This window comes from Coregonus clupeaformis, chromosome 17, assembly GCF_020615455.1.
Source record: "Coregonus clupeaformis isolate EN_2021a chromosome 17, ASM2061545v1, whole genome shotgun sequence".
NCBI lineage: Eukaryota > Metazoa > Chordata > Actinopteri > Salmoniformes > Salmonidae > Coregonus > Coregonus clupeaformis.
This window is the reverse complement of record NC_059208.1, coordinates 8,151,107-8,173,903: the sequence shown is the minus strand read 5'-3', so window position 1 is coordinate 8,173,903 and position 22,797 is coordinate 8,151,107. Positions and strand designations below refer to the sequence as shown.

Here is a 22,797-nt window from a genome sequence, read left to right as displayed (position 1 = left end):
AGAGAGAGAGAGAGAGAGAGAGAGAGAGAGAGAGATGACTGTGGAAACAAGTCTGTCCTATGGGGCTATGCTAAACTATGGATGTTTGAGCAGAGAGAATCGCCACCAGACAGGCCTCAGTGGATTCAAGCTCTTTGAATAGGACTTCCCTCTCTCTCTCCCTAACGTGAAATCCTTTCTTCCTTCCTCCTTTCATCTCTCCATTGTCTCTCCTGTTCTCCTCTCATCTCTCCATTGTCTCTTCTGTCCTCCTCTAATCTCTCTTGGTTGTCTCTCCTCAGGTGGTGTTTGAAGCATCCGTCTCAGCAGAACGGCGAGGCTACATCGCCATTGACGACATCCTGCTGCTCAATTACCCCTGCTGTAAGTAGCTACCCACCACAGTACAGCACCAGCGTCCCAATGTATATCAGCCCAGAAAACACTGCCCCAACACAACAACATAGCAAACCCAGCGCACCACTAACCAATCTATCGCCAATGCACTGTATCAATGCACCAAGGCACCAAAACACAGATGTACCATTGTACTTCAGAACAGAGCACAGAGCCAGTAACCTTTATCAAAGAAATGGGAAAATGCGTGTCTGGGCGCTCAGGGGTGGACAGACAGACAAAGTCTCAGGACTATGATGGGTGGGTGGACAGACACTGACAGAGGCCTGTAAAGTATCCAGCGGAGGTGAAGGTACTGCTCTCAAAGCCAGAGACGGTTCTGAGAGGCTTCTGGCATGTGGACACCTGTCTGATTTCCCATGGTCACGGCTGCACAACGCCGCTCCTTTTGTCCAGGTCGAACAGACATCGAGCTGGTGACCTTTATCTTCCTGACTGCTCAGCACGTCGCTCCACTCGCCACTCTCCCGGTCACCAAGATGAGCCCACTCTCCCAGAGCGAATGTACTGTTCCAGGAAACACACACACACATCACACACACGCACACACACACACACACTGTTCCAAGAAAAAAGCGGGCAGCAGGTGAACGGGTGAATGGACTCTCGTCGCATGTTTTTTTTTTTTTTCCTCTCCACCAAGGCGAGACGAGAGCAGCAGTAGTCTGAGGTCTCTACCTAGACCATAATGCCATATGGTGATGCTCTTAGATATTTCCCCATTATAGCTAACCCCCACCCTCTTAGTGCAATCCCCCCCACCCCCTCCCTTAGCTCTCAGTGCAAACACCCCTCAACCCCATAACCCCCTTGCTTCTCTAAAACTGACCGACTGCCTCTATAGTGGACCCTCTTTGTCTCTCCCACAGCAGTCTGATACACCATGGTGTTACTTTGAGATAATTCCCCAGTAAAACCTCCCTCCTTCAGTGCAGCAGAAACTGCGGGCCGGGAGGAAATGTTAATGACTGATAATGGAGGCCGTTAATGAGCTCATGAAATTCAGATAGCTTTTACCGCCTGTAAAAAAAAAAAGCCAGACCCTTATAAATCTTTCACAAGTTCATCTCTCTCTCTCTCTCTCTCTCTCTCTCTCTCTCTCTCTCTCTCTCTCTCTCTCCATAAACCTTCTCCAAAACAACCAAAGATAAGCTCAACTCATCTTAAACTTTTAACACTTAGCCTCTGTCACCTGAATGTCGGCCAGCCTGTGTGCATTTCCATGGTGATATGGGACCCGTTGCTGAGTTAGAGTGGTTGCCAGGGCCCTCTGTGTGTGAATAATGTGTGTGTGACGGGTACATCTCTTGGCGCTGATGCAGATGTCATCTCCCTGGCCCCCGCCGTCCCCATTAAATAATCAACACTCTCATTAGGAGATGCTGCGGCTGTCAGGGCCCTCCACGGAACCTCTTAAACACACACACACACACACACTCCAAGCTGGCACGACGCCCCCTACGGCAGCAGAAATAACTATTTTGGCCCGCAGGAGATACAAATCGAGTCTCTCTTATATTCACATTCCAACATGCTTGACATTTCTGTTATTTTCTCCTGAGTCACTATCATTATTCCAAACACGTGTTACAGTCCAACGAAATCTCTGTCAAATTGAAGCTCGTTTGGATATAAAAATGTGACTTGCATAATGTGGCCTGCATACCAAGAGACTGAACTAGCTAGCGTGTGTGTGTGTGTTTTCTGAAAGACTACCGACTACGTGCATAAATCAATTTAGCAACAGCTTGTCCCTCGATGCGCTTATTGGAGAGAAATAAAGGAGAAGAGAGGAGAAGAGAAATGAGAGAGGTGGGCAGATGTCTGTTTCCATGGAGACTCATGATAGGAGTGTCAGGTGTACGGAGGACAGCTGGACAGATGTCTCTCTCTTCCTCTCCTCTTCTCTTCCTCTCTTCATGTTTTCCTATTTTCCTCACTCGCTTTTCCTCTCTTCCTATCGTCCTCTCACTTTTCTGTGCAGGATAAGAAAGGACCGTCAAATACTCTCAGTTGTGCTGTTATTTTAAAGTCATTCCCCACCTGCCCAGGGACAACAGGTGTAAACTAACCTTATGCAGTTGCTAATTCTGGCACATTTATATCAACGTTGATTCACGTTCACTATGTCCCATGTTGAATACAACTAATAAAGTAGCTAAAGCTAGTAAAAGTGAAGGGGAAAAGTATCTGGTTGCTTACCACTGAGTGACAGAACACACTGTACACACACCCAGTGGCTTTGAGCTGGATAAATAAGTAGAAGATAAGGAAGAGTCTTCACTGGATACACTCCCGAGTGTGTGTTTTTATGACAGGGTTTCATCTGTTCACCAGTCCGTCTCTGTACTCTCTGAGGCACCACCAGGGCCACGTCACATTATTCTCAGTGTAGAGTGTATTGCGCTCATAGTCAAACAAAACTCAACTGTCTGAAAGGAAACATGTATAGCTGTTCTTATAAGTGTACTTCCATAAGAGTAATGCTTACAGTTGCACTGCAGGCCTACTGATGTCTGTGCACAGGGAGAGAAAGTCTTCTCACATACTGTAGAACTCTGAGAGGAGAAACTATGTTTGGTTGAGCAGCCTGTCTTCGTGAAGTCACAGCCCACAGGCATGGCTGGGAAAGCTGTGCTGCACTGATGTTCTCGTCCTCTCTCTCTGTGTGTGTGTGTGTGTGTATGTGTTGAATGTGTTCCTAATGCATGCGTGTGTATTCATATGATAATAATGAACTGTCAGTGCATCAGTATCACAGAGGATCTCTCTCTCTCTCTCTCTCTCTCTCTCTCTCTTTCTCTCTCTCTCTCTCTCTCTCTCTCTCTCTCTCTCTCTCTCTCTCTACAGACAAGGTTCCCCACTTCTCTCGGCTGGGGGATGTGGAGGTCAATGCAGGGCAGAATGCCACCTTCCAGTGTGTCGCCACGGGCAAAACTACAGAGACAGAACCCTTCCTACTGGAGGTAAGGATGGAGGAGTGTGTGTGTGTGCTTGCTGGCGTGACCACCGACAAGACCACAAAAACAGAGACGTTCATGCTGGAGGAGAGAGTACAGACTGATGGAGGAGAGAGTACAGACTGCTGTAGGAGAGAGTACAGACTGCTGTAGGATAGAGTACAGACTGCTGTAGGAGAGAGTACAGACTGCTGTAGGATAGAGTACAGACTGCTGTAGGAGAGAGTACAGACTGATGGCGGAGAGAGTACAGACAGACTGATTGCCCTGGGGCCCAAGTCCCTTGCACTTCTTCGGGCTTAAAGATGGAATCCTCATCAGGGGAAACAGCGCCACTGTCCGCCCCACGGCTGTTGTTATTGTTTTTGTTTTGTTGACGAAGCAGAGTGGGGAGCGTTGCGCAGCGTGGGAAAAACATTTGCAGTACATATGCTGCTATTCTATCACGCGTGCAATGTTGTTTACAGTTACTTATTTGTTGTTGGAATATCGCAAATGGACGTGGCTGTTTCACCATTAAGGATTTCAGCTTTATAAATGCATAGAAGTGCACTATTATTTTTATGAGGTCTGATATATATACACGAGTGCTTCAGTAAATTAAAGATAGACCCAGCAGTATGACATCATCAAACACAGAGTGCCAAGTCCCTGCATACAGACTAGCTATAACTAACTACTATTACTAACTAATGGCATCAGCTGTTTGTGTGACCTTTTGATTTGCTAGCTGATAGTTACTCATATTCCTCCATTAAGTAATCTCTCATAACTCAAAATGGTTTACATTTCTGCTGCATGAATTTGAGCTAATATTAGTTATCTGAAACCTCGGTCTGAAAGCCTCCACTCTCTCTCTGCATACTTGAAGCTAAGTGCCATTTAAAAGTTAGATGAGGGAAGGAGGGAAGGAGGGAAGGAGGGAAAGAGGGAAGGAGACGCTTTCCTCTGTTTTCTTTCCATCTCCTCTCCTCTCTTTCTTTCTTTTGTATTGAAGTATTTTGTATCCAGAGCCTCTGCTCTTTCAAGAGTTCAAAAACCTACAATTTTAATCCTGATACAGACATACACACACAGTATCACATGCACAACCAAGCCCACACACACACACACACACACACACACACACATACACACACACACACACACACACACACACACACACACACACACACACACACACACACACACACACACACACACACACACTGTTTGGTGGGGGGGGGGGTCAGATACACCTATTTCACTTTTGCATGTAAAAACAATCACCACTGCTGCACATGCTGCCACTGTTTTGATTACAAAAAGTAATATTTTTAGAACGAGCAGTGTGCAGCCAGCTCCTGAGTGCATTGGTGACACAAGCACAGGGTAAACACAACAAGCAGCTTGCCGGTAGCTAGCATCCACTAGCTAGCACCTAATGGCAGTGTTGCAAATGTTTTTTCGGTCCTACCTATCCGTGAGAAGGTTTTAGCTAGTGTATCCCTAGTGGATGTCTGGTTCAGGTCCCAGGCTCCCAATGACCCTCATTAATATTTATTTGCAAGTTCATTGCAATTTGCTCTTTAGCGCTATCTGTTTAGTACCTGATGGAGCAGACCCAGAAGACCTGTGCAATTCAGCACCCCAGGGTGTTCCATTTACTTTGTGGTGTGAAAATCATGTGATGAAATCCTGCAATCTCATTGCTGCAGTCGCCCCCAATAGCAAGCAATGTAATAGCTGGCAATACAATCCAAGCCTGGGCGGCAGGCTGAACACACGGAGCTACTGATGGCAGAGCAGTAGTTAACTGAACAGCTTGCTTTGAACAATATCATTTTGAACAGTAAAATGTACACAAATTAACCATACTTTTATGGACATTTTAAACATAATTCTTGAATTATACACTACCAGTCAAAAGTTTGGACACACCTACTCATTCAAGGGTTTTTCTATATTTTTACATTGTAGAATAATAGTGAAGACATCAAAACTATGAAATAACACATATGGAAATAGGGCTATCTTCTGTATACCCCCCCTTTTACCTTGTCACAACACAACTGATTGGCTCAAATGCATTAAGAAGGAAAGAAATTACACAAATTAACTTTTAAGAAGGCACACCTGTTAATTGAAATGCATTCCAGGTGACTACCTCATGAAGCTGGATGAGAGAATGCCAAGAGTGTATCTCATAACACTGAATCAGCGAACTTTGTGAAGACCAATACTTGTGTCATTCTCAAAACGTTTGACCACGACTGTAGGTGTGTCCAAACTTTTTACTGGTATTGTATATTTTGGAGAAAAATCCCCCCCTCAAAATGTTTTATTTTTACCAATAACAAGTGGGGCACTGCCCCTAACGCCCTAATGGATGAGCCACCACTGGTTGAAATGCATCTCTTCTACAAGGATGCATGACAGCATTATGACTCATATCACCCATATTGGATTGAACACATGTTGCACACAATACACATATGGTGAACTGAGCCATACATTGTCTCCCAGTTCAAACCAGATTCCAATGTTGCTCTGACTCTAACCCACTTTACTCAGTAAGGTTAAAAAAGGTGAAGGGGAAAAGTATTGGAAACAGCAGGGAAAAACAAGATTTTTCCCCAACCCTTTATTGTCTTCTGTTCATCTATTAGCTGTGTACTGTTTCATTCTTAACACAATGTTTGTCTGTTTTTCTCCCCTCAACTGTAATTGTGTGTGTGTGTGTGTGTGTGTGTGTGTGTGTGTGTGTGTGTGTGTGTGTGTGTGTATGTGTGTGTGTGCATGCGCGTGTTTCTCTCTCTTACTCTCCTCAACAGTAATTGCTTTATTTCCTTCTTTTGTCTTTCTATCAGAGAGTTTTACTTGTTCTGTTTCTGATTCTGTTTAGATCTTTAGACAATGTCAACATTTGTTTGTGTTCAGTTGGAATCCTGAATTAATTAATTACCACGGAAACTCATAATTATGGTATGATATGGGAGTTAGGGGAAGACAGAGGGAGAGAAGGAAGACAGACAGGTTTAATACTGTATGTTTAATTTGTATGACAAGCTGTAGGATTGTCTGTTTGTTTTGACTGAATTAATGAAATCACATCTCAATGTACATTCATTCAGTCAAAACAAACAGACAATCCTACAGCTTGTCATACAAATTAAACATACAGTCTTAAACCTGTCTGTCTTCCTTCTCTCCCTCTCTCTTCCCCTAACTGAAGAATCACACATACACGTACACACACACACACACACAACTGCACACACACACACACACACACACACACACACACATACACCTGTGTCTGTGCATACAATAACCTACGGTTATGAAAATGTGATCCAACAAGCTATTGGCTTATGGAAATGAATAACCCAATAATTCAGAAAATACTTTTCACAACCACTAACATTGACACTGAGGCAATAATCTATACATTTATGCTGTTGCTCCCATTACCAGTTTCTTACTTTTAAGCAAACGTTTCCTGCTCCCCCCCTCCCCCCCTGAAAAACCAATTCACAACTCCAATTCACAACGCCACTTCGACAGGGGCTATCTTAAATAACATCCTGCCTACATTATTCTGAGAGCAGAGCAGCATATAGCCTTCTACACCTGGAAAAACGTAACGCTTTGTGTGTGTGTGTGTGTGTGACAGGTGACAGGTTGTGATTTCCTGTCCCCCTCGATGATCCGAGCGCTCATGTGCCTCGAGCGATCACATATAACTACGGGTTGTCTGCGTGCGTGCATGTATGAGTGTGGCAGCTCTGTCAGCAGCCCGCCATGCAACCTCACCGTGACATGTTAGCTGTAACATATACATTTGAAGTCGGAAGTTTACATACACCTTAGCCAAATACATTTAAACTCAGTTTTTCACAATTCCTGACATTTAATCCTATTAAAAATTCCCTGTTTTAGGTCAGTTAGGATCACCACTTTATTTTAAGAATATGAAATGTCAGAATAATAATAGAGAGAATTATTTATTTTAGCTTTTATTTCTTTCATCACATTCCCAGTGGGTCAGAAGTTTACATACGCTCAATAAGTATTTGGTGTCATTGCCTTTAAATTGTTTAACTTGGGTCAAACATTTCGGGTAGCCTTCCACAAGCTTCCCACAATAAGTTGGGTGAATTTTGGCCCATTCCTCCTGACAGAGCTGGTGTAACTGAGTCAGGTTTCTAGGCCTCCTTGCTCGCACACGCTTTTGCAGTTCTGCCAACACATTTTCTATAGGATTGAGGTCAGGGCCTTGTGATGGCCACTCCAATACTGTGATGAGTGTGATTAGAAGGAGTCAGGCGCAGGAGGGTAAATCACAGAATACAGAGTTTATTCCGTCAACACAGTTGCGCTGGATAGCGACAAGAAAATACAGGCACAGGGGAACAATCTACCCCGGCAATACAAGGTACGGGTAGCTCCAAAAAATACAGGCACAGGGGAATAATCTACCCCGGCAATACAAGGTGCGAGTAGCTCCACCAAGCTACACTCAACTCACATAAAACAATCACCCACAAGGACAAGGGGGCAGAGGGAACACTTATACACAGACTAATGAGGGGATATGAACCAGGTGTGTGTGTAATTGACAAGACAAGACAAATGGAATGATGATATATGGAGCGGCAGTGGCTAGTAAGCCGGTGACGATGAACACCAAAGCCTGCTCGAACAAGGAGGAGAGGCAGCCTCGGCAGAAGTCGTGACCCCCCCTTGACGCGCAGCTCCAGCAGCGCACCGACCCCGGCCTCAGGGACGACAGCCAGGAGGACACGGTGGAAATCCTGGAACAGGGAGGGATCGAGAATATCCCTCACCGGGACCCAGCACTGTTCCTCCGGACCGTACCCCTCCCACTCCACGAGGTACTGAAGGCCCCCCACCCGATGCCTCGAATCCAGGATGCAACAGAGAGAGTACGCCGGGGCCCCCTCGATGTCCAGAGGAGGTGGAGGGACCTCCCGCACCTCAGACTCCTGGAGCGGACCAGCCACCACCGGCCTGAGGAGAGACACAGGGGGAATTAATAACCTATAGGTGACCTCATTGATTCTTCTCAGGACTTTGAACGGCCCCACAAACCGCGGGCTCAGCTTCCGGCAGGGCAGGCGTAGGGGCAGATTCTGGGTCGAGAGCCCCGGTACGAAGACCGGTCAGCGTTGGCCTTCTGACGACGCACGGCGCGTTGGAGGTGAACGTGGGCAGCGTCCCACGTCTCCCCTGTGCACCGAAACCAGTCATCCACCGCAGGAGCCTCGGTCTGGCTCTGGTGCCACGGTGCCAGAACCGGTTGGTAACCTAAAACACATTGGAATGGCGTTAGGTTAGTAGAGGAGTGGCGGAGAGAGTTCTGGGCATATTCTGCCCATGGCAAGAACACCGACCACTCCCCCTGGCCGGTCCTGGAAGTAGGACCACAGGAACCTACCCACATCCTGATTTACCCGTTCCACCTGCCCATTAGACTTGGGGTGGAACCAAGAGGTCAGGCTGACCAAGACCCCCAGACGTTCCATGAATGCCTTCCAGACCTTGGATGTGAACTGGGGACCTTGGTCAGACACTATATCCTCTGGTACCCCGTAGTGCCGGAAGATGTGTGTAAACAGGGCCTCCGCAGTTTGCAGACCCATGGGGAGACCAGGCAGAGGAAGGAGGTGGCAGGCCTTGGAAAAGCGGTCCACAACGACCAGGATGGTGGTGTTACCTTGGGAGAGGGGAAGATCAGTCAGGAAATCAACACTTAGGTGAGACCATGGTTGTTGTGGAACTGGTAAAGGTTGTAACTTACCCGCTGGGAGGTGCCTAGGTGCTTACACTGGGAACACACTGAGCAGTAGGAGACATACACCCTCATGTCCTTAGCCAAGGTAGGCCACCACTACTAGTCAGGCAGCGCACTGTACGACCGATACCTGGGTGACCAGAGGAGGGTGACGAGTGTGCCCAGTAGATCAGACGATCACGGATAAGAGCAGGCACGTACCGCAGCCCAGCTGGACACTGAGGTGGAGATGGATCTTAGCGTAATGCCTGCTCTATATCCGCGTCCATCGCCCATACTACCGGCGCCACAATGCAGGAGGCCGGGAGTATGGGGGTGTTGTCTCTGGGCCTCTACTCTGTGTCATACAGCCATGACAATGCGTCTGCCTTCACATTCTTCATACCCGGGATGTATGACAGAGTAAAATCGAACCGGGTAAAGAATAGGGCCCACCTGGCCTGGTGAGGATTCAGCCTCCTCGCTGCCCGAATGTACTCCAGGTTACGGTGGTCCGTCCAGATGAGGAAAGGGTGTTTCGCCCCTTTGAGCCAATGCCTCCACACAGTCAAGGCTCGGACAACAGCCAATAGCTCCCGATCACCAACGTCGTAGTTCTGCTCCGCCGGGCTGAGCTTCTTAGAGAAGAAGGCACAGGGGCGGAGCTTGGGTGGCGTGCCCGAGCGTTGAGACAGGACAGCGCCTATCCCTACCTCGGACACATCCACCTCCACTACGAGCGGTAGTGATGGATCGGGGTGGGCCAGTACCGGGGCTGAGGTGAACAGGTCAGCCTCAGCAGACCAGCGGAGCCGGGACGGCCCACCCTTCAACAGGGCTGTAATGGGAGCTGCGACCTTGCCAAAGCCCCGGATAAACCTCTGATAGTAGTTGGCGAGGCCAAGGAAGCGCTGCACCTCCTTAACCGTGGTTGGAGTTGGCCAATTACGCACGGCTGAAATGCGATCTCCCTCCATCTTCACACCTGAGTTGGTAATGCGGTATCCAAAGAAGGAGACGGACTAATGGAAAAACATACACTTCTCTGCCTTGGCCTAGAGGTCATTTTCCAACAGTCGGGCCAGCACTTTGCGAACCAGGGACACATGCTCGGTGCGCGTAGCGGAATACACCAGGATGTCATCGATGTAGACCACTACACCGTGACCAAGCATGTCCCGAAACACCTCATTCACAAAGGACTGGAAGACAGATGGAGCATTCATCAAACCGTAGGGCATCACCAGGTATTCATAATGCCCCGTAGTTGTGCTGAATGCTGTCTTCCACTCATCCCCCTCTCGGATACCCACCAGGCTGTACACACTCCTGAGATCTAATTTGGAAAGAAGCGCACCCCATGCATTGACTCAATCACTGAAGGAATGAGGGGGAGAGGATAACTAAATCTCATTGTCTCCTTGTTCAGTGGTCGATAATAAATGCAAGGGAGCAGACCGCCGTCTTTCTTCTTCACAAAGAAGAAACTTGAGGAGGCTGGTGAAGTGGAGGGATGTATATACCCCTGGCACAGGGACTCGGTGACGGATGTTTCCATAGCCTCCGTTTCAGCTTGCGACAGGGGGTACACATGACTCCTGGGAGGTACAGCGTCTACCCGGAGGTTTATCGCGCAATCCCCCGGCCAATGAGGTGGTAACTTGGTAGCCTGCGTTTTTGAGAACGCGTGCCCCAAATCGAGGTATTCAGGGGGAATGCGTACGGTGGAGGTACTGTCTGGACTTTCCACCGTGGTTGCACCAACGGAAACACCTAGACACCTACCCTGACACTCTTGCGACCACCCCATGAGAACCCTCTGCGACCATGAGAAGGTGGGGTTGTGGAGTGCTACCAAGGGATCCCTAATACCACAGGGAAAGCAGGAGACTCAATAATCAAATCTGCTCACAATGAGTCCCCTGGGTAATCATGGTGACTGGTGCAGTAACTTCCTAAACAAACCCGGACCCTAATGGTCGACTATCAAGTGCTCTGATGGGGAGTGGAATGGATAGGGGAACCAATGAAATGCCTAGACGGCATGAGAATGCCCTGTCCATAAAGTTCCCAGCTGTGCCTGAATTGACTAGCGCCTTACACTGGGGAACTACCATGTGATCGGGAAAGTAGATGGGTAGGGTACAGTGTGCAGCAGAGGGCTCTGAACGAGTGTGGGTGTCCGATACCTGAGGTGATGCGAGAGTGCCCTGCCTGCCGCCTCCAGACCCAAAAGAGTGTTGACGACCACGTGTGGTGTACTTTCCCTTCGTGCCACCCGAGTGACACTGTCGCTGTCGTCCTCCGCTCTCTCGGACGGCGGCTCCAACCAGCTCCATCACCTTGGGATCCGAGTCGGCCGGGGTGGGAACGGGCAATCCCCTTCAAGGACGTCCTCTGGCTGCGGGAAGGTTGTCCAAACGGATGGCCATGTCCACCAGTTGCGTGAAGGACAACATGGTGTCCCGGCAGGCTAGCTCCCGTCGGACGTCCTCCCGCAGATGGCACCGGAAATGGTCGATCAGGGCCCGCTCGTTCCACCGGGACCCCGCTGCAAGTGTCCGAAACTCCAAAGCGAAGTCCTGCACGGTCCTCGTCCCCTGCCTCAGGTGGACCAGCCGCTCGCCCGCCTCTCGACCTTCGGGTGGGTGATCGAAGACAGCCCGAAAGAGGCGAGCGAATTCCCCGTAGTTCTCCAACGCGGCTCCTCCTTCGTTCCAAACCACGTTGGCCCACTCCAGGGCTTTCCCTGAGAGGCAGGAAATGAGGACGGACACCTTCTCCCGCTCCGATGGGGCCGGCCTGATGCTGGAGAAGTAGAGCTCCAGTTAGAGGAGGAATCCTTGGCCGCCGTCCCGTCGAACTCCCGTGGTCGGGATATCTGGATCCCTCCGGGTGCTGGGGTGTGGTTGGCTTGATCCGGTTGGCCAGCTGGTCTCGACAGATCGGATTCTCTCCTCTCCAGCTTCCCCCAAGCTGGCCAGCATCGTGGAATGCTCCTTGACCCGTGACACGACTCCAGGCATGCGCTCCTCTCCCGCTGACTCCATAGCGGGTGGGTGATTCTGTGATGAATGTGATTAGAAGGAGTCAGGCGCAATCTACTCCGGCAATACAAGGTACGGGTAACTCCAAAGAATACAGGCACAGGGGAATAATCTACCCCGGAAATACAAGGTGCGAGTAGCTCCACCGAGCTACACTCAACTCACATAAAACAATCACCCACAAGGACAAGGGGGCAGAGGGAACACTAATACACGGACTAATGAGGGGATATGAACCAGGTGTGTGTGTAACTGACAAGACAAGACAAATGGAATTATGATATATGGAGCGGCAGTGGCTAGTAAGCCGGTGACGACGAACGCCGAAGCCTGCCCGAACAAGGAGGGGAGGCAGCCTCGGCGGAAGTCGTGACAAATACCTTGACTTTGTTGTCCTTAAGCCATTTTGCCACAACTTTGGAAGTATGCTTGGGGTCATTGTCCATTTGGAAGACCCATTTGCGACCAAGCTTTAACTTCCTGACTGATGTCTTGAGATGTTGCTTCAATATATTCACATAATTTTCCTTCCTCATGATGACATCTATTTTGTGAAGTGCACCAATCCCTCCTGCAGCAAAGCACCCCCACAGCATGATGTTGCCACCCCCGTGCTTCACGGTTGGGATGGTGTTCTTCGGCTTGCAAGCTACCCACTTTTTCCTCCAAGCATAACGATGGTCATTATGGCCAAACAGTTCAATTTTTGTTTCATCAGACCAAAGGACATTTCTCCAAAAAGTACGATCTTTGTCCCCATGTGCAGTTGCAAATCATAGCCTGGCTTTTTTATGGCGGTTTTGGAGCAGTGGCTTCTTCCTTGCTGAGTGGCCTTTCTGGTTATGTCGATATAGTACTCGTTTTACTGTGGATATAGATAATTTTGTACCTGTTTCCTCCAGCATCTTCACAAGGTCCTTTGCTGTTGTTCTGGGATTGATTTGCGCTTTTCACACCAAAGTACGTTCATCTCTAGGAGACAGAACACGTCTCCTTCCTGAACAGTATGACGGCTGCGTGGTCCCATGGTGTTTATACTTGCGTACTATTGTTTGTACAGATGAACGTGGTACTTTCAGGCGTTTGAAATTGCTCCCAATGATGAACCAGACTTGTGGAGGTCTACAATTTTTTTTCAGAGGTCTTGGCTGATTTCTTTTGATTTTCCCATGATGTCAAGCAAAGAGGCACTGAGTTTGAAGGTAGGCCTTGAGATACATCCACAGATACACCTCCAATTGACTCAAATGATGTCAATTATGTTCTACATTGTAGAATAATTGACATCATATCAGAAGCTTCTAAAGCCATTACATCTGGAATTTCCCAAGCTGTTTAAAGGCACAGTCAACTTACTGTATGTAAACTGCTGACCCACTGGAATTGTGATACAGTGAATTATAATGAAATAATCTGTCTGTAAACAATTGTTGGAAAAATTACTTGTGTCATGCACAAAGTAGATCCTAACCGACTTGCCGAAACTATAGTTTGTTAACAAGAAATGTGTGGAGTGGTTGAAAAACGAGTTTTAATGACTCCAACCTAAGTGTATGTAAACTTCCGACATCAACTGTATAATGTATTTATTATCTCCACCTCCAACGGTACTTCAGCTCTCCCTCATTTTCTCCCTGGCTCTCTCCTTCCTTCCCACTCACAATCCCATTATTTAGGGCTATATCTCATGGCCACACATACACTACCGGTCAAAAGTTTTAGAACACCTACTCATTCAAGGGTTTTTCTTTATTTTTAAAATGTTCTACATTGTAGAATAATAGTGAAGACATCAAAACTCTGAAATAACACATATGGAATCATGTAGTAACCAAAAAATTGTTAAAGAAATCAAAATATATTTCATATTTGATATTCTTCAAATAGCCACCGTTTGCCTTGATGACAGCTTTGCACATTCTTGGCATTCTCTCAACCAGCTTCATGAGGTAGTCACCTGGAATGCCTTTCAATTAACAGGTGTGCCTTCTTAAAAGTTAATTTGTGGAATTTCTTTCCTTAATATATTTGAGCCAATCAGTTGTGCTGTGACAAGGTACAGGGGGTATACAGAAGAAAGCTATATTTGGTAAAAGACCAAGTCCATATAATGGCAAGGTCAGTCAATTCAAGAACTTTGAACGTTTCTTCAAGTGCAGTCACAAAAACCATCAAGCGCTATGATGAAACTGCATCTCATGAGGACTGCCACAGGAATGGAAGACCCAGAGTTACTTCTGCTGCAGAGGATAAGTTCATTACAGTCACCAGCCTCAGAAATTGCAGCCCAAATTAATGTTTCACATCTAAACATCAACTGTTCAGAGGAGACTGCATGAATCAGGCCTTCATGGTCGAATTGCTGCAAAGAAACCACAACTAAAGGACACCAATAAGAAGAACAGACTTGCTTGGGCCAAGAAACACAAGCAAGGGACATTAGACCAGTGAGAATCTATCCTTTGGTCCAAATTGGAGATTTTTGGTTCCAACCGATGATCTCCGCATGTGTATTTCCCACCGTAAAGCATGGAGGAGGAGGTGTTATGGTGTGGGGGTGAGTAGGTGTTCTAAAACTTTTGACCGGTAGTGTACATTATAATAAACATAACTGTCTGTGTAGGTTAGTTAGGGTGACCTTACTCTCTCTCTCTATGTGACTGTGTGTTGTGGGTGTTTTTGGTGGCAGTGACAGAGGTGGTGGCTACAATGGTAAACATGATCACCTGTGTATGGGTCAGTTAGCGTGACTCTCTCCCTCCCTCCCTCCCCTCCCCTCCCCTCCCCTCCCTCCCCTCCCTCCCATCCCCTCCTCCCCTCCCCTCCCCTCCCCTCTCTCTCTCTCTTTCTCTCTCTCTCTCTCTCTCTCTCTCTCTCTCTCTCTCTCTCTCTCTTTCTCTCTCTCTCTCTCTCTCTTTCTCACACTAGCGTCGTAACGGTGTGGTTGTGGCGGCGTCCTTTATCCAGCGTCTGAGCCACAAGCGTCTCATGGCCACCTTCCAGGTGGAGGCTGAGAGAGGGGAGCAGGACCTATATCGCTGCATCACAGAGTCCACCCGCGGAGCTGCCGTGTCTAACTTCGCCGAGCTCATTGTCAGAGGTATAGTAATGCCAGTCCGAATAGTCATGTTTATTTAGTGTGTACAACATAGTATGGTAAATATGTGTCTGGTACACAATGGAAACCTGTCTGGCTATTGACGATGTTATGTCTTTGTTTACACACACACACACACACACACACACACACACACACACACACACACACACACACACACACACACACACACACACACACACACACACACACACATGGTTTTGATTGAAGTAAGTCCTGTAGCACTCTGCACCACACACCACCTCCTCTATGACACCTCCAACCCACCATGACACCTAGATACCATTCTGGGATCTCTAAACGCCCTCCTCCATATGTCCTACCTCCTTCCTCACACAACCACTTCTAACAGCTTCTCCTAATGTGAGACATGCACACAAGCACTGGCACACTTAGTCAATCACATGGGGACACACACACATAAAATGTTAAAATGCACACACACATCGGAAATATGTTCTGAACTAGCAAAACCTCTTTCATATCTTCTCTCTTCTACTTTCTATTGTGGAAACACGTGGAAACGATCTTTCACCTATGTACATATGTTGCATACTCTGTGTAAACAGTGTTTTTCTCTCTACATGCTGCTGTAATGTGTGTGTGTGTGTGTGTGTGTGTGTGTGTCCCTTCCCTTCAAGTGCCTCTCAGAAATCACAATCTGAAAATGATTAAAAAGATTGTGTGAGTCAATGCTCTAGCCGAGCAGAAAAAAAGCTAGGGAAATTATAAAACAAGAAAAGCATGAAACATAAAAAAAAAACCTTGACTTGCCTTTTCTTTGCGAGAGAAGAGAGTTATTGCTTATTTTGTGGAATTTCTGACGTCTTTTTTTTGCTTTCTGTAAAAATGAATAAAGTGATGATGTACTGTAGTCTCACTGGTAAACAACCATACAACTATGGATCACTGGATTTCATTTGTATCTCTGTTCATTTGACAGCAACTGAAGATGTTTTTATAATGAGCCGGATTACATAGATTTGTTTTTCTATCATTATATATCGTTAGAAATGAGGAGTTGACAGACTGTATGTAGACAGTGCTACTATATAGCATTGTGTCAGTTATCTTGTTAACTGTACACTGTGTTAGATAAAAGGGTCTACTACTGTAAATGACATCATCATCATATCATGTGTAAAAGGCTTTTACTTTTGTTTAACCCTCCACTACACCCCTGCATGCACTCACTTAGTCACTCACAACTCCTCTGTAAAACACTGTACTCTCCCCTATCCCCCTTCCTTCACCCTGGCAGTGCCCCCCACCCCCATCGCTCCCCCCCAGCTGCTCCGGGCTGGCCCCACCTACCTGATCATTCAGCTCAACACCAACTCCATTGTGGGGGATGGCCCCGTGATCCGCCGCGAGATCGAGTACCGGGCCAGCCAATCACCATGGTCGGAGACGCACGGTGTGGGCTCGCTCACCTATAAGGTTTGTGTGCGTGTGTGTGTGTACGCGTGGAAGTTCATTTGTCGTTCAGCATTTTTACAGGTTCTTAAAAACAGTTGTTATTAAATAACTCAGAATTACTTTGCTGTTACAGTAAAAAAAAACATAAATGTTGAATGAACATTTCCTAAATGCTATTCATGTCTTTGCTAAATATAAAAAACATGTTTATACTCTATTCTATTGTAAGGTGTGGCATCTGGAGCCGGACACAGAGTACCGTATCAGTGTTTTACTGACCCGGCCAGGGGAGGGAGGGACAGGGGCGCCTGGACCCCCCCTGGTCAGCAGGACCAAGTGTGCAGGTGAGTTAGGAGGGCTGAACGGGTCTAAACCCAAACCTAGATTTTGTTCTATTCTATTCTGTTCTACTCTAGTCTACTCTACTCCTTTTTATTCCATTCCTTCGACTTTGTTTATCCCTTCTGGAACGGCATTGAGAGATCACATATAATAACATCCTCCATAACAGGACAACAACATTCAAACACATACTCTAATGGACTGCTGTCCACCGGTTGAGAGGATGTGTGTGTGGATTATAGTGCTCAGTGGCTGATATGTACGTAGGTACCTCTTTAGAAGCTGGTGTGTATGCATGGACAGGTACACTTAAATGATGTGTATTGATTTAATTATATGGTAGAGTGAAGAACCTGCAGCTTTCTCACAGGCAATACACTCCCCCTCATGCACACACACACACACACACACACACACACACACACACACACACACACACACACACACACACACACACACACACACACACACACACACACACACACACACACACACACACACACACACACACTTATCTGCACTTACCCTCCCCGGCGCTCAGTGCTCATCTTTATGAAACAGCTCCCTGTAGAGTCAGGTAGACCGACATGACGTTGTGTCATCTATCATAGTCTCTGATCCCTCCTGTCACAAGGCTCCAGCCACCCACCTCCTGTCTGCTCCTCTTGCCCAGATGTGAGCCTCAATCTCTGGGGAGAGAGCAGAGAGAGCCCCTGTGACACTACACACTCTAGATCAGGGGTGTCGAGTCTAACTAATTTTGCCCCGGGGGTCGCATTCAGACTTCAACGAGGTCCAGAGGGCACATTGAATATTGGTTATATTTCCTTGCCGTAAAAATTTGCCCAAATTAGTCCTCTATCCATCGTGTTTGTAATGTTCGATGCTCCCTGACTGTCTAGTGATTATTAGTGAGCAGGACAGTTAAGAAACTGTATGAATGTAGGTCCATTGACTGTGCACAGTGATTATTAGCAAGCTAGATAGCCAAGAAACTATGAATATAGGTCCTTTATCATTTCTACACAGTTCGATTTGGTTTTAGTCATCAAAAGTATATTGAGTTTGTTTCCCCATCCGCGGGCCGGATTGGACCCCCTCGTGGGCTGGATCTGGCCCGATGGCCGTATGTTTGACAGTCATGCTGTAGATCAATCTGTCTCATATCCCCTCTCCCTGTCCAGCTCAGAAAGTTTTTTTTTTTTTTTTTCTACACCTATGTCCCCGGAGAGAAGGCTTTTGATTAATCCCTCTCAAGTTTTAACTGATGTAGTATAGGGATGGGGGTTGGAAATAATTTCACTATTTGAATAGTATTATGTAATTTTGTCGGATTACCTTTTTAACCAGATGAATGCTGTGTGAGGGGAGAGGCTGGTGCGCTATTGCTGCAGCTGTGGAGTTTCCGGTAGGATAGGAGCAGACGGAGGCAGAGAGAGAGACGCTACTCGTCTACAGCCAAGAATACCTAACTTGTAGCAGCCACAATGTTCTTTATTATCCCATATAACAGTGCCTATCTTGACTGGAGTGGCCTAGAGAAGCTAGCTAGCAAAAATGAATACTCACACTAGTATTGGAATACTAACGTCCGTACGATATTAGAATAAGAGGGAATAAAATAAGTCTCAGTGTATGTCAGACGTCGCCAGTTTACCTCACTCATTGCAGGAGAACAAGGAAGAGTACTACATCTCTGGCTACTTCTGTTATCATTCTATGGTCTTTTGGGGAGACACAATGGGAAAATTGGAAACATGGGCTGATTTATTTTCTAACATGACGCGACTAGACCGTTCCCTCCCTCCCGCCATCTTTCCCCCCTGAGGCATAGATGTGTATTACCCAGCTTCTTTCTATAAACGTCAGAGGCTTTAACCCCCCTTAACCCATGGCAGTGACTCAATGATTGGTCCAACTGGCACTACCAGACCTCTCCTCCATCCCTCATTCCTCTCCCTCCTGAGGCTGTAATTGTGTTCGTAACAGCATGTGACCTGTAGGCCGGAGGACAGCCAGGCTGATTGTGTTCATAGCAACAGTTGACCCCTGGTGAGAAGGTGTCCTCTCTTTTAGCTCACTGACACCATGGTTTAAGACAAGAGGAGGATAGGAGATGAGCTGGAGCCAGCAGAGCCCAGAGGGGGGCTGACAGCCAGTCTGACATACCCCTCCACCCCATCTGCCCCTCCATCCATCCTCATCTCTCTCCCGCCACTGGCTTTTCCCTTTGATTAGTCTCATCAGTGTGAGTCTGTGGGCCTGGACGTCTGTTGGCTGCTGTGGGGTTTGTTTGTCTGCAGGGTGGCATGCTGCTGGACAGACAGACAGAGACAGGGAAGACAGCCTGGGTGGGTGGTAGAGTGTTTAATCTAATGATGAGCCATGCTTTCATATAGTAGCTTTCCTAATGGGGTTCTAGTCTGCATAATCTGCATCCTAAATGGCATTTAGTGCACTACTTTTGATCAGGGCCCATGAGGAAGTAGTGCACTATTAGAGGGAATAAGTTGACAGACACCAACCCTACCTTAGCAGCCTCTGTGGCTGCAGTCTGGCAGGCCTGATATGGTCCTGTTGGACATCATCATGACAGGGACACAGGGATCCATCACCCCAGTCTCACAAATGCCATCAGTAATTAGCTAGTTCCATATCACATCATCTCAGCGCAAAGGGCATCGCCTTTGGTCCTGGAGCTGAGCAGTCTGTAAACATTTAGGGATGAGTGAAATGATATAAAAAATGTGTTCTTGTTGTACATCGCCCCCTCCTCCTCCCTCCTTTTCTCTCTCTCCAGGGTGTTTGTATTTTTTTATCTTTAAACAGCTTCCTGTGGTGAGTTTGTGAAGTAAATATCGGAACTAACCATCTGTCTCTTTCTCCTTATCTTTCTATTTTGATTCATCACTCCATCTCACACTGTCTTTCTTTCTTTCTTTCTTTCTCTCTCTCTCTCTCTCTCTCTCTCTCTCTCTCTCTCTCTCTCAATCTCTCTCTCTCTCTCTCTCTCTCTAACTCTCTCTCTCTCTCTCTCTCTCTCTCTATATATATATATATATATATATATATATATATCTCTCTCTCTCTCTCTCTCTATCTCTATCTCTATCTCTATCTCTATCTCTCTCTATCTCTATCTCTATCTCTATCTCTATCTCTATCTCTCTCTCTCTCTCTCTCTCTCTCTCTCTCTCTCTCTCTCTCTCTCTCTCTCTCTCATTCTCTCTCTCTCTCTCTCTCTCAATCTCTCTCTATCTCTCTATCTCTATCTCTCTCTCTCGCTCTCTCTCTATCTCTCTCTCTCTCTCTCTCTCTCTCTCTCTCTCTCTCTCTCTCTCTCTCTCTCTCTCTCTCTCTCTCTCTCTCTCTCTCTTGCTCTCTCTCACCCACCCCTCGCTTCCTCCATCTCCCTCTCCCCTCTCTCCATCAGAGCCGATGCGTGCGTTGCGAGGCCTCACAGCCACAGAGATCCAGCCTCGTCAACTAGCCTTACAGTGGGAACCTCTGGGCTACAACCTGACGCGCTGCCACACCTACTCTGTCTCTCTCTGCTACCGCTACTCCACGCCTGCAGGGGGCAGCGCAGGGAACAACGCCACAGTGAGGGAGTGTCTCTCCGTGGAGAGGAACCAATCACACTTCACCCTGAGGGACCTGCCCCCGTTCCGCTCCGTCTACGTCCGGCTGGCGCTGGAAAACCCAGAAGGCAAGAAGGAGAACAGAGAGGTCACCTTTCAGACCGAGGAGGACAGTGAGTGGACTCTATTACCCAGCATGCATTGTCGTTTATATGAAACCCAGAGAGTGTTGGACCCAGTAGTGGTCAATGCAGTGACTAACCTACATAACCATGTATATAACCAATATCTCAATGCCCGAGGGCAGTGATTGGAGCCATTGCTCTGTGTAGGGTGCCGTCTTTCGGATGGGATGTTAAACTGGTGTCCTGACTCTCTGTGGTCACTAAAGATCCCATGGCCCATATCGTAAGAGTAGGGGTGTTAACCCTGGTGTCCTAGCTAAATTCCCAATCTGGTCCTCATACCATCATGGCCACCTAATCATCCCCAGCTTCCAATTGGCTCATTCATCCCCCCTCCTCTCCCTTGTAACTATTCCCCAGGTCATTGCTGCAAATGAAAATGCGTTGTCAGTCAACTTACTGGGTAAAATAAAAAAAGAGAGGTAAGATTACAATACATTGTGTGAAATTGGTTGATTTTTGAAATTTCCAAATTGCAAGGTCCTCCCATTTGTGTTTGATGACAATGTGATTCTGCTGTATAATGTTATACATTTCATAGTCAGTTGAACAGCAGAACTTGAAGTAAGCAAGCAGAGAGAGAGACTCTCAACTATCTCACCTTCCCAGAGATCTCTTTGGGCAAGAGAAAATAATCAAAAAGACTACAGGGAGACCTAATACAATTACCTCTCTGTAGTTTTTCGCACACACAAATACATGCATACGCATGCACAGATTCAACCCAGAGTTCATGTGTCCCAGACAACCACAAGCCATTCGTCATCTCTAGGGCTTGTTGAACTTTCCCAACTCTGTCACTAACCAATCAACCGTGTCTTCAACATATGCACTGCCTTGTAAATAACACCAAATGCCCTGATTTTTCAGGTACCTATTAGATCCATTGACTGCTTGTAATCCCCATGTCAAAACAAGAGTCCCTGTCTCAGACAAAGTCTCAGACCCATTTGGGTTTCTTGTTTGGATGCCAATTTCCCTGTTAGGCCCTGCCATTACACTGTTGCTGTTGTCCTCTGCTCCTCTCAGGGCTGTTGTGGAGAGAGAGAGGGGATAGAGCAGGTTTAACTGTCAGCCACAAGGCAGTACTCTAGACTCTACCCGCCTGAGACACGGTCTCAGAGCCAGACAGACAGTCAGAGGAGATTGTAAGTTGTCGAAACCTGCATGAACTGTAGCAGCAGAGTCTTTCAATCAGACACAGATGTACACACAACCAATCACACTTCACCCTGAGGGACCTGCCCCCGTTCCTGTCTGACTGTCTGTCTGGCTCTGAGACCGTGTCTCAGGCTTGCACCCAGGCACACACTCATCAAATCTTCTGGTCCTTAAATCGGTTTGCCTGTCTTTAGGGCTGGAAACCGGATATCCTTTATCACTTCCTTCCTATAGGATCCCCTATTCAATCATCTGCGGGTTCTCTCAGAATGTTTATGTCATGTTTTCTTTTCCAGTTCCTGGTGGCATCGCCCCAGAGTCACTGACTTTCACCCCATTGGACGATTTGATCTTTCTGAAGTGGGAGGAGCCTGTGGAGCCCAATGGGGTCATCACACAGTATGAGGTATGGAACATGCCCTCAACTTTCCGGTCTGTCTACCTTTTTGCGATCACATATCTATCTCGAGCTCAATCTTGATCTCTATCTTTCTATTTTTTTTCCAGATTAATCATTTTTGCTTATTTTACTGAGATTGATCTCTATCTGTCTCTAATTTCCTTCAGCCTGACACAGACCAGTGTGTTGTTGTGTTGTTTTTTTGGGGAGGGGGGTAAAAAGATACTCATCACCAGGAATTCAGCAAAATAATTGTTTAATTTAGGAATTCTGTTCAAAAAGTATTCCCACAAATAAAATAAGAGACGTGATTGTGTCTCAATATAATCAAGGTATGAAATGATTGTTATTTTCAAATACAATCTCTTTTTGGGCTTAGTTGTGGTCAATTTGCAGTGTACTAATTATTATA

At 47.0% G+C, this 22,797-nt stretch overlaps 1 protein-coding gene across 6 annotated transcripts in view; it reads left to right on the top strand.

The window, feature by feature from the left end:
- LOC121586539 (receptor-type tyrosine-protein phosphatase U) overlaps nucleotides 1–22,797 on the top strand; it is a 293,456-nt gene that overhangs the window by 188,380 nt on the left and 82,279 nt on the right. For all 6 annotated transcript variants that reach the window (XM_041903296.2, XM_041903293.2, XM_041903295.2 and 3 more), the window contains exons 4-10: nucleotides 282–363; nucleotides 3,247–3,362; nucleotides 15,108–15,279; nucleotides 16,559–16,737; nucleotides 16,946–17,060; nucleotides 20,492–20,812; nucleotides 22,282–22,391. In XM_041903296.2, coding sequence (XP_041759230.2) covers nucleotides 282–363; nucleotides 3,247–3,362; nucleotides 15,108–15,279; nucleotides 16,559–16,737; nucleotides 16,946–17,060; nucleotides 20,492–20,812; nucleotides 22,282–22,391 — 1,095 coding nt within the window. The remainder of the gene's footprint in view (nucleotides 1–281; nucleotides 364–3,246; nucleotides 3,363–15,107; nucleotides 15,280–16,558; nucleotides 16,738–16,945; nucleotides 17,061–20,491; nucleotides 20,813–22,281; nucleotides 22,392–22,797) is intronic.